Source organism: Calypte anna, chromosome 6 (genome assembly GCF_003957555.1).
Source record: "Calypte anna isolate BGI_N300 chromosome 6, bCalAnn1_v1.p, whole genome shotgun sequence".
NCBI lineage: Eukaryota > Metazoa > Chordata > Aves > Apodiformes > Trochilidae > Calypte > Calypte anna.
The window spans coordinates 16,792,668-16,805,408 of NC_044252.1; the positions used below are offsets into that span (position 1 = coordinate 16,792,668).

At 40.7% G+C, this 12,741-nt stretch overlaps 1 protein-coding gene across 1 annotated transcript in view; it reads right to left on the reverse strand.

Annotated features, from left to right (window-relative positions):
• Window positions 1–1,279: 1,279 nt before the first annotated feature.
• Window positions 1,280–12,741, reverse strand: part of ANTXRL (ANTXR like) — a 52,780-nt gene continuing 41,318 nt past the window's right edge. The window contains exon 18 of the mRNA XM_008502092.2: window positions 1,280–5,138. Coding sequence (XP_008500314.2) covers window positions 4,923–5,138 — 216 coding nt within the window. The 3' untranslated portion in view covers window positions 1,280–4,922. The remainder of the gene's footprint in view (window positions 5,139–12,741) is intronic.

A 12,741-nucleotide genomic window follows, 5' to 3' on the forward strand; every position in this document is an offset into this window, starting at 1 on the left:
GCAGTCCACGTTGTTTTTTTTTCTTAATGCAGAACAAAAATGCCCAGAGCCCTTGGCGCCAGGACTGCTTTTGTTGATCTGCTCTCTTTCAAAGAGCCTGAGCCTGCCTTTCACCTAAGAAGCAGATGGAGGAACAAAAAAAAGTGAAGGACACAAAACCATTGTGAGAGTATTGTCTGGCCAGCTTGGGTAGCAGAATTAGTGCAAGCCAGGCTCTTTGTCAGAACCCCTGACTTGATGAGGGAGGAGCACAGCTCTAGGCAAAGGATCTTAGCACAGCCAGTTGGAGCTGCCAGAGGCAGAGGGGTGCCCAGCTCAGCCACAACACAGCTCCCACCTGCTTTGCCATGCTGACTTAATGCAGCTACCCCCCTCTCAAAGACCAGGGCCCTGTTTTTGCAGATGAAGCTTACATGGGATCAGGAGGCTGCATGTGTGCAAGGACCAGCTCCTTTCTCACAGCACGCAGAGCTGTTGTCTGCCATGCTGGGCAGACTGAATGTCTAGCACAGCTCAGCAGCTTTGCAGCAGCCTTCTTTACCCATAATTACAACTTGCTGGGGTTGAAGATTTTTGTGGCCTACCGCTGCTGAACTTCTTGCCTGTCTTACATTTCTACCAGCCCACCTCCAATCCTCACTGGGGCTTGAAAAGATACAGCATAAGCATCAGCTGGGAGAGAGAAAAAACTAGTTTCAGAGACATTGTAGGAGAAGGGTCCTTAGGATCCACTTCTGTGACCTTCAGGCAAGACTCCTAAAAATCAGTCTTTGAGTACAGGCTCAGACAGGGACTGGTGCCTCCACTGTTTTCATAGGTGTAGGATTTGCCATAGAATTTCTCTTTGCTAAAGCCTTGAGTTCTTGCATTTTATCTTGCATGGCTTTGACTTTGTGGCATCAATGCCTTACATGACTTCTCTTCAAGACAGCAACAGTAAATTCAGATCCTGATCCATATGTCAATCAATGTTCAAGCACTTACACCAGTGCAATTTACTCTGCATTTCTTCCCTACTAACTGAGATCTAAAATTGGTTCCAATAAATGGTGTCTTACTGTTGAATTAAGCAAAGATTTAAATTCTCTGGCTACAGGACACTGAGGCATAGAACATACCCTCATCTCCAGTCAAATAACAAATCAGTAGCAATCTGGGGAGGGGAGTTCAGCCAAACCCCAAGTTCTCCTGACCATTAAATGGCTGAGCTGATTAGTAAAGAGGTACAGACAAGTTTATTCCTTCTTCAAATGACCCTTCAATGAAACTCTCTGCAGTGTTTAACCAGTAAGCACTTTTATTGTTGGTTTGAATCCATTAAGACTACTTTATGTTGGATTATAAGACCTGGGCTACATCTCCCACATCTGCATGCAAGCATTACATTTGCAAGGTTTTCTCAGAAAAATGGAGCAGGCAAATAAAATGCATAAAGGTTATATGATTATAACATGGAAACAGAGTGTCAGTTGCAGAGATTTGTACCACATGTACCAGTAACAAACTCAGCCCCCCATGTAAAACTTCTTTGTCCCTTAAAAATCCAACTCCTTCCTCTGCCCATCATCTCCATGCCCTGTCTATGAGCCTACATCCCCCCTATTTCAGAAAATACACATCTTTTTCTAAAAAAAGATATACAGTACAGTTTTTTCCCTTAGAAACTGTAACATTTCTCCTTCACTACCCTGCCCCAAAAGAAAAATCTATCACAATCTACACAGCTGTTCAAGAAATGCTATATGTTAAGAAACTACTGCATTATTCAAGAGTATCAGATCAGTAACAAACTTCTAAACAAACTAGGATGACCCAAAAACTCCCCTTCCTCCAAAACCAGAGAACTGAAAATGCTATATTGCATTATCACACTTACATGCATGTATCCTGAGCCACCAGTAGTTATTAATCTTAATCTCTTTTTAATAAATAACTGTCCAGCAGTAACACCAAGAATTGTGCTGTCTCCTCCAAATTAAACTCTGTATTTACAGAAGTAGGGCAGTTTTCTCAGTGAAATGTGTTTCCTTCAAAACACAAGACAATAGAAAAGCAAAGAAAGAGAAAACATACTGACCAACATAAAGACAAACAAGAGTCACAAGCATTTGGAGCACCAGGTGCACATGCATTTGAACTTGTACAGTTCATGAAATAATGTAAATCATTGTTACACACTTGCTCATTCAGATGAGGAGCTTATTCTTCCCCCCCCCCCCCCTTTTTCTTTTTTCTTTTTCTTTTCTCCTTTTCTTTTTTTTTTTTCTTTTTTCTTTTTTTCTTTTTACATTTAGGACCGTCTGCTCTGCAGTCTAATATCACAGATGGCAATACATGCACAGAGGTTGAAAGATGGCCATAAACACACTTTGATCACTGTCATTCTGTATCAGCTTTAAACAAATGGGGCTTCCCTCCCTGCTGCTTTGCACCCTGTCCTTCACATCTGTGCTAAGTGTGAGTCAAAGGTCCTCTGAATCTGTATTTTTTCCTCTTAGATTTAGTTAGTTTTCTCTTAGATTTAGATACTCACTTTTTGCAAGTTTCTAATGATGCTATATACTGGAAAATATAGGAGAATCATTCCATATGATTTCTTAGCAGTGTTACTACTGTCACAACTGACATACAAGCATACTGAAACAAGGGTCAAAATATATAGAGCCAGTTAAAGGGATTTTGTCCCTCCATTTATTTTGAGCCAGCTCTCAGTTGACAGACACCATTTTTTTTGTCCTGGCAGAGGAATAGGTTCTATTACCTTCTACTGTTTCAATTCCTGGTTAGCATTTGTTGGCTGATTATTCTTAGCCATCAGGAGAGGCTAAACATAATAGGTTCAATGTTACAAACATATCACAACTGGTCCTTTCACTGATGTCAAAAGTGGAGCTTCACTGGAACTGTGGTGGAAAATTGGACTTTAGTTCCACCTTTCAACTGGAAGAAACAGAGCTAAGTGATGACTGTGTGTTCTGGCTACGAAACACCTTTCCATTCATAGGAGGGCTTCTCTCCCAGCAGTTTTGTAAAGGAAGAGAAAACAATGACCTACACCATTCCCACAAATAAACACACACAAATGCACACACTTCTCTCTCCTCCAAACAGAAATCCATTCTTCTGGACCAAATTGTGAATACCCTATTCAACTGACTAAAAGCGCTTTGCTGGCTCAGACCTAAATCAGAAACAGCTCCAAGGTGAGGTGGCACCCATGAGTGTGATTTCACTACCTGCACCGACACACGAGGTAAGACTGTGACTCAAGAGAGCAGAGAAGTGCGAGAGGAGAAAGAGGTTCTGTGGTTCTCCTGAGATTATCTCTGATAGCCTCAGCTGCATACACGCAACATGTCACACTGATCATCATCTCACTGATGAGAGCTTGGTATGGTGTTCTGCAAGTGGGACTTCCACTAGAAATAGTAAGCCTGATTTGTATCTGTATCCATGCAACTTCATTTGCCAGTAGCAATGTGTAGAGGCCTTAAATCTGGAGTAACTACAGAATACAGTTAGTACTTAAACTTGGACTTCTGTGCCAATAACTACTGTGATGTGCTACACATGCCCACACAGATGGAGATAGGTATATGCCATGTCATAATGCATCATAAGCATTATTCCTACAACTATCCACACAGCCAATGCCAAAGCAAACCAGCACAGGGATATGTAGTCAGCCTCTCCAATACAGTATGAAAAAGCAAGCTCATGGGTTATTTGGTTCACTAGGGAATGATCTGTGCACAAGCCACTCAGGTATTGCTTAGTGAACACTATTCATGGGACCCACAGTCCTCTGTCATAAATTCCCACCTCTGTGTGGGTGCTCACATCACTTTGTGATGACAAACAATTTAAGTCATGGGTGAGCAGTCAATGTCTGGGAAATCCTCTAGCCAAAAATTATATAAAACAGGGATAAAAGCTCATACACATCATGCCATGCCTCTCAACTACACATAAGACTGCAAGGTTACATATTAGTGGGACCTGGGCTGTTTAAAGAAAGAGCTGATCATAGAGGAATTAATGTTTGAATCACAAGAGGTTCTAGTCCTGCTTGTCAGCCAGATCAAATGAAAATTTATCTAACTGAATAGCAATAGAATCAGTCTATCGATGCTACTGATAGAAATAATGCATATTGCAGCATTCATGCTCAAATCACATGTATATTTCCTCTATTTTGGATCATGTTTTCTGTGAATGAAAACCATACATCTAGCCAAAATTTTTGTCTCAAAATTCCTCTAAATTTTGGACAAATCTGAACTTAGGTCTTGTTCAAGGACTGGATTTCTAGAACAAGGATCTGGCCTTCACTGGCTATCCCATGCAACCAAGTCTAAACATATGCAGAGATGGCAGGCTCAAAACTAATTTTCTCAGGAGAAGAAATGATGCTAGATTATTGGGACATAGTCTCATTTTACCTCATTATTGTTAACAGCCTTCTTATAAACTTGCATGGAAATTCCACCTGCAGAATCAAAGGCAGAAAGTTCTATTTCAGTTATGGTTCCATATTAACATCTGGGTGCAGTAATGATGCACACACTAGCTAAAATTATTAATGAATGATCTGACATGCCAAGTCAGACAAATGTCATGCCAATAGATCTTCAAATGTATACATGCAAAAGCTGCTACTGTATCTAGATGATAATTTTTGCTTGTTTCTATATCCCATAGCTCTAAATCTATCCACTGAAAGATTACTCAGTACATGTGGTATAAATATATTCATACACTAAAGCTGACACTTGGAAATTTTTCTTTTTTTTTTTCTTCTTCTTTCTTCTTTTTTGCTGACCAGCAACAAATTCTGATATATCTTTAACTGTAAACCAATACTCAATAAATACACCATGTTCAGCAAAGAGACATTTTGTCTATGAGGGTTTTCCTGCACTCTAAGCCATGGGCTGTGGGGGTGGGCGTGAAGGAGGAGGTCCAGGAGGAGCTCGGGATGGGGGTGGTCCAGGAGGTGGTTGCCTGGAAGGAGGCTGCAGAGACACAGAGGGATTCCTTGGAGCATTGTTGATAGGAACATTGTCATGCTGTGGTGGTTGGCTGTAACGAGCAGAGGTTCCATCTGATTTCACTCGAGTGAAGTTTATGCATCTTCCCTAGAGGTAGAGAAAAATTCATTATTAATAAAAAGCAGATACTTTGATTTAGAGGCAGCTAGCCTATGGACTGTTAGCAGAGGGACCACACTACACTTAAGAGATTTTCATCCATTATTATTCGCTAAGTCCCAAATATGACATTCAGACCATGCTGTGCTGAAGATCAGCACTAGAAACCAGTGCTTTCTTTAGGTTTCAGACGTCCTGCCCCCAGCAAAGAGCCTCAGGGTCGTTTCAACAAGAAGGGACTCCAGTGTGACTTTGTTCACATGCTCCCTATGCTCTGCTACTAGAGCTATGCAGAACATGCATAAAGCCACAGCTCCACCAAAGTTATGCCTGCCTTGGTGAGATCTTTGACTGGCAAATCTGTGCTTGAAAAAAACCCCAACAGTGGAGAGAAACTTATACTGGAGGAACAACCTTAGCAAAGACACCGCCTGTATCTTTCTTTTTCACTGTGATGTTAGCCTAGCTGGTGTCCACACTTTGAACACTATACTAGGACACTGCATGTGCCTTCTGTGCTCCACATGTAGATGTGGCTTCCCTTGCCAACACAAACTTAGGGAACTTACAGAGAGGGCTCTCCAATCTGTGAGTTTCCAGAATGTATGTGGGATACAGGCAAACTGGACATGATGGTAGAACTGTGATGGAGATTTTAAAACAGGAGTAACTTGGATTTGGAAAAACAGCAAGTACTGGAGATGTCCTAATCTGTTAGGAGCTAAATGCAAGTATGTAGGGTTTCCTTTAGCCAAAACAAAGCTTTGCATAGGCTCCCACAAACAAAATCCGAGAAAGAAAGAGATGCAGAATAACGTAAAAAAGGCTGGAGATGAAGACTCCTGAAAATGCAGGAGTGACACTGCCAACAGCCCTTTGCAGGAGCTGGGATGTGATTTCCAAACATATAATTGTGGGCTAGAAAGTAGCCATCCCATCACTGATGAACTCCACTTGCCAGCACCTTTTCCTTCATGTAGCCTGCCTGTATTGTTCCAGGTAGCAATCATCCTAATTAAAATAGTCTCTACAGTTTAGCTTGGAGAGGAATGTTTCCTGTTTCTTTCCAAGGTAAACACTACCCTGGGGAAAAGAAAACCTGTCTGGTTTGTTCAGAAAACATCTATCCCAGAAGGCATCTTTTCTTCATTGTTTTGAAAGACCTACAAAGCCACAGTGCTGATGACAGCTAGCGGTTTAGGTTGCATGCTGGAATCAACAAACCAAATTCATCTCAAGGTTATGCCAACATCCCCCTAGCAAGATTGAGAAGGACTCCATATTTAAATAAGCTTGTCTCAGAGTTAAGCATCTGTAGATCATGATCCCAACAGTTATCAATAGCTGTTCTAACTGGGAAAAACAAGAACCCACACCAGTGACAGATCACTGCTGGTTCAGTGCTGCCTGGTGTGAGGATATTCTCAGTGTTTAGGGAATGGGATGAATTTCTGTGGCAATCCCTCATATCACAATTTCTCCTGGAATCCAGGTACAAGCCATCACAGCTGAAGCACAGCTTTCTGTTGTTAAGTGCCTTCAGATGCATACCTTTGCTTATGAAAACTATTCCTTAAAAAATAAAGGAATAATTTAAATCCATGGCTTCTCTGAAAAAAGTCAAGCAGAGTACCAAGAGAAGCTTGTTTAAGGTCCAGAAAGCTTGGCAAATGATTCAAGAAATGTACTCATGCTCAAATGGTACCACCCTACCCTTTACTTGGATTGGTTAGATCAGGAATTCAAGAGCTCAGCTGCAGCAAGAATTTTTGTAAATGGGCATGTTGTTGCCTCTATGTAAGACACTCAGTAGTACTCAGTCCCAGTTTTCACAATCACAAATTCACCACTGTACTTAAACAACAGCCTCAATAAGTAGGATAAAATACCCTTTGTAAAAAAACAGGCTTGTTACTGCAGACTTTGGTTATGAACCAGGTTGAAGGAAATACATAATGCAAGAGCCTCTGCATGAGTATATCAAAGAGCAAAAGCCAAGGTCTTGCTTACTTCTGCAACAAAGATAAACCATTGTATGGAAAAAAAGAAAACAACCCAACTCTCAAAACAACTCAGTGCTTTGCTCTCCTCCATCAGAGCACCCAAGGCCTCACCAGCATGGCAGTGAGCAGCCATCCTTGTCAGTCATTTGCCTTCTGCTATGCCCTGTTGTATTCAGAACACACATGGAAATTCAGTAATATTTATTGCTCTACTGTAAGCACTACCAGTATATTTGATAGCTGTAACACAAATACATGTAAGAAAAATCAGCCTTGATATTTATAAAGTTATGAATTTAGAATAGCTAAGTAATCACCCAGGACCATAAATAAATAAACAAGATTTAAAAAAAAACAAAACAGAGTTATGTAGTTGAGATGCAACATAGGTAGAAGGAAAAAATTAACAGAACAATCTCCCTCATAGTAAATGCAAAGCTGCAAGCCCAAAACTAGTGCTTTTGCCTACAAGACTTTCCTGTCTCTCTGTTGTGTCTCTCTCCCAAACATCAGTTCCAAATATATTCATAGTCTATAATCAAAGGGGATCCCATAAATCTGTTTGCATTACTTTCACTTCAGTTAAAGTGATAGGCGCCATCAAACTGCTGCCAGTTTCTCCCACAGCCACTGATTTGTCAGACAGATGGGTAATTTAAAGGGCATGCACTGCATCCTGTCAGGAAAAATACGGTTGGGTTGGGACAGTCTGACAGACAGAGGCTTGGCTCACCGATTTATGTATTGTGACACTTCCTCACAAAAGATTATTAGTGTTAGCCTACAGTCTCATATATCAAAGACTTCTGGTGAATACTGGAGCAAATCTTCCTGAACGCTTCAAACAGCCATTGATAAAATAAGGCCAAACTCTTAGCTAGTGTTAGAATTGTTGGCTGAAAGGGAAAGGGAGGAACAAATGATAAGAAATTGTAACAGATAGTTTGGATTTATCAACTGTTACTTCCTCAAAGGATTTCCAGTTTGAAGAATTAAACCCTTCACTCATCACCCTTTCCTAATAACAACCACAGCTATTCCACCCATCATGCACATCCCTCTGGGATTAGATTATTAAAAAAATCTATGATGTTTGTCAAATGTGATACCCACAGGATTTTTAATATTCTCTGTTTGAAAGGATTAAGTAATTTCCTCTCCAAAGGCATATAAAGGCTTTTAACACAAAGAGAACATGGACAGAAATCAGGTATCCCGCACACTCACCTGTGCTTTCCCTGTACCAGGCATAAGCAGGGGTTATCAACCACCACCATTTCAGGAGTGGTAAGAGTATCTTTTTTCCAGAAGCATGCTAAACAATAAGCAATTTAGAGAAGGTGAGTTGCAAGGTGCAGTAATACCATGATGATCTCAGGCACAGCAGCACTCTGTAGCTGCTTTATTGTTTCCTAGGAAGCAGATGATCTGCATTAATACAGTCTGACTGCAGCCCCATTGACATTAGAGCTTCCCTCTGTTGGGGCAGCCTGCACCTCATCCTGTCATTCAGGCACCAACTGAAGGTCAGCAATGTGCCATATGGAGTTATGCCCTTACTTCATCTCACGCCTGCACCAGCTTCTTAATTGTCCTGGTTTGGGCCAGGACAGAACAAATTTTCTGTCTTGTGATTTTGCTTTCAGCTAAGTTTCCTGTAAGTAGCTGCACTTGATGAAATTAAAAGCAAGTTTCTCAGTCAGTGTCTGCTTCTAAGACTGATAATGCTCAATGTTTATAGTTACAGTTTAGAATGGTGTGCAGGATCAAGGACACTGCTGGGTTCTGAGGAAAGAGAGAGTAAAGAGGTCACACCTACAACCCTCCTTTAGGGATGACTGGACAAGACAGATGACCAAAATGACCAGAGTTTTCCATCCCACACGTGTCATACACGGTATAAACTGGATGAATCACAAGGGCCAAACCCCTTCACCTTCACCCTCTGCGCTTCCCTTTGGCCCTTCTTCACCTGTCCCTCTTTGCTTTGGCATCCTGGGAGGATTCCATCTGTTCCTCTGCCTGTGCTCCTGATCCATGCAGCCTGAATCTGTGTGTTCCTGCCTCCAGCTCCCGACTGCTGCTGACTCCAGGAGTCCAGCCTGGACTTTCCCAGGGCTGCCCTGCAGCCTCGGTGGTGATGTGAGAGTTACTGGGGGCCAAGGGGGGGAATGTGGTACTGTTTTTCTGTATATTTTTTTATATTTTAATTTTCCTTTTTATCATTGCTGTTTCATTAAAGCTGTGTAGTTTAGTTTCCAACCCATAAGTCTCTCTCCCTTATTCTCCCTCCTTTCTTTATGAGGGAGGGGAGGGAGATTAATAGAGAGCATCTGGCATTCAGTTAATTGCTGGCCCAGCATTAAACCGTGACACTAATGCACAATTATTTTGCTTCTCTGTATGTCCTTTCACTTGTTAGGGCTTTGTTATGCTGCTTGCCAAATGGGCACTTCAAAAGGTGCATATACTGAAGCAGCAGGATCTGCCCTTGTTCCGACTTCAGCTTTTATCCCAATATAACAATCACATGTGCAATTCTGCCACTTTGTTCTAGGCAATGCCTCCTTGACCACCTAGGATGTGGTTTTGTGTGGTTTAAGCAGGGAAAGCAAGGTAGAACCTCTTGAAAGAAAGCAGATCTAATTTCTGGGCTACTTTCATCATAGTGGTCAGTACATCATTCCCCAGTGTTTGTTCCCCCAAAATCTTCAGTGACCTCTCAGCAAGTTCTCAATGGAAGGGAGGAACTATTATAAGAATCCAGGCTATTCAAAGGCTAGAATGGGCAAGCCTCTTCACCCATGATACTAAGAGCACTTAAACAAAAAGAATTTTAAAATCTGCCAGTAGTCACCTCTTTTCTCTGTTTATTTTAAAACACACATCATTGGTGTTTAACAAAAATGAAATCTAGTTTCATCTTCATGTATGCCAGAGTGCTTGTGTACACAAAAGTATGTTGCTTTCTTATTTTTAGCTAATAAAAAATATCCTTCCCATTACAAACTCTGCTTGAGGCTTCATTCATTCTCGGTTTCACTTATGGAGTCTCAGTGCTGCAATTCTGACTATCAGAGGCTGGGTATCTTACTGAGGAACAGTTGGATTCACTTAAGTATTTGCTGAAATTTCTGGCCTTCAACTTTGTCACAATATGACACTTGCATTGACATTTTAGAATAGATTAAAATAAAATAGTTCCTCTAAAGTTTGATGTCAATCCATATCAACCAATATCAATCCAAATCACAGGACCAGCAAATAATAAAAAAGTAGCACCCAGTCAAAGTATGACATCTAGGATGCTGAAATCTGAAATTAACAAAATTTGGATCAAAATGAGTAGAGACCTTTCTCCCCTATTTTGTTTATGGATGGATGTCACTGGGATGTCTCTGCCAATTTGCAGTGGATGTGGTTTGTCAGCATGTAGCTTCACTTCCTAAATATCTATTGGTATTTCAGTGCAAAAGTGGAGGTTTAGAATTCAAAAGAATAGACTAAGGTTTTTATGCTGCCCACAAAACCACAAGGGACAGCATCTACAAGAAGCCAGAATCACTTTGGCTAAGAGAAGGTTTTGATCCACACACAGAGAAACCAAGGGACATGTACCTTTTAATCAATGGCTTTTGCAAAAGCTGAATCTTTGCAAAATTAGAGGGCAGGGTAATTCCTGTCCTTTAATAAAGAAGAAACGTTTTCTAGCAGAAACACTATCACTGAGCAGCCTAAAATAGCAACAGTTTGGGAAACTTGTTTAGCAAATGTATTATATTTAAATGAGGTTGATTACAGATAAAACAATTTTATAGAGAAAACTAAACCAAGATGGTAGAGAGTTCCCACTATTCAGGTTCCCTTGGCAAGTGTCAGGATTAGCAGCTGACTCCTCAGAAGCCAGGATCTACGTGCATCAGGCTTTGCCAAGAGCCTCCTCACACTGCACTGCTTCATGCTGACTGAGTGGTGAACATGTCACTGCTCATTAAAACCTTCATGGATTGCCTGGGAATTGCACTGATTACCCTGCAGCACACAGGCTAGAAATCAGTGAGCTGCTGGAACAGTTTGTCACATAAAACCTAAGCCTGCCTGGTTTTCAGGCACAGAATCATGATGAAAGGAATTACAACTTTTACTAACTCCTGCTTTTACATTTGGGACTCAGATATTGCTTTTGTATTGAAAAATAAAGTACTGAAAATGTCAGAGATTTCCATATCAGAATTTTGTTGGTTGAACATGCTTTCAGGTTAATAAATATGTAATTTATAACTAAGTTCTAATATATAATATAAGAAGTACATTTTCATAATCAGCATTAATTATATAGTGATTGCTGAAGAAATAATTAACTATTTATGAAATTGTAATTTTTATATGTATCAATTTAAAGTTATTAGATCTTAAATTAAAACATTAAATATCATCAACATAAAATATTTGATTGTATGAGAATCTGACAGTAAATATTTTCCAGTTTATTAAGTCCTCTGTTGTCAATAAAATTTTTCTGAGGATCTATTTGCTATCTCAGCACTGATGCCTAAAATGATGGTAATATAAAACTATAACAAGAAAATGGGTTTTAGTGAAGAGAGGAGGATTTTAAAAGTAAGGTCCAATAAAGTGACAGTGTACAACAGTGAGAATATATTATTATTTTCTTTAGTGCTGCTCTGAAAAAGGAGACTCAGTTCAGCCCATTCTTTATCCAGTGTATTACCTGGCCTTGTTATAAATAAACTCGTATCACTCCAATGATGAAGTTATTGGAGGGGAAGGAAATCCCTGCACTGTGGATTGTGAATCACTCATATTGTAACAGTGAGGACCTTGTAATAGCCTTAGGTACATCAGGTAATTTCAAATGTAAAATTACAAAATGATGAATGCGAATCCACAAGGATGATCCAAGCAGCAACAAAAAGTTCTGCTTTCAGCACAGAGTGAGCAATGTGGTGCTGCCAAGAGGTGGAACCTACTGTGAGCTCACTCAATATGCTTCATACCACAAAAAAGACTTATACTGAGCTTTAAGCTGTGAGAAGTAACACATCTTTAAACAGGACACAGGTCCTGACCCCAGAAGGGGGAGTGATATTTAAAGGCAGCTGAGGTATGTGGTGCCTCAAGGATGAGGAAAAAGCTGAGGTGCTTTATGAATTCTTTGCCTCAGTCTTTACCAATAGAACCAGTTACAAAGAAGAAACTCAACTTCCTAAGCTAGGAGACAGGGATCAGGAGCAGAATGGGCACAATCCAGGAGAAGATGGTCAGTGACCTGCTACATCCAAAGATCTATGGGGCGGGATGAGATGCACACAAGAGTGCTGAAAGAACTTGTGGGGGTGCTCACCAAGCTACGTTCCATAATTTACCACCAGTCCTGGCTGACAGGAGAGGTACCAGCAGATTGGCAATCTGCCAGTGTAACCCCCACCTGTAAGAAGGGATGGAAGGATGCTCTGGGAGATGACAGGTCTGTTAGTTTGATTTCAATACTGGGGAAGATGATGGAGCAGATCATCCTGAGTAGGGGGTACACAGAGAACAACCAGGTGATCATGCCCAGTCAGCAT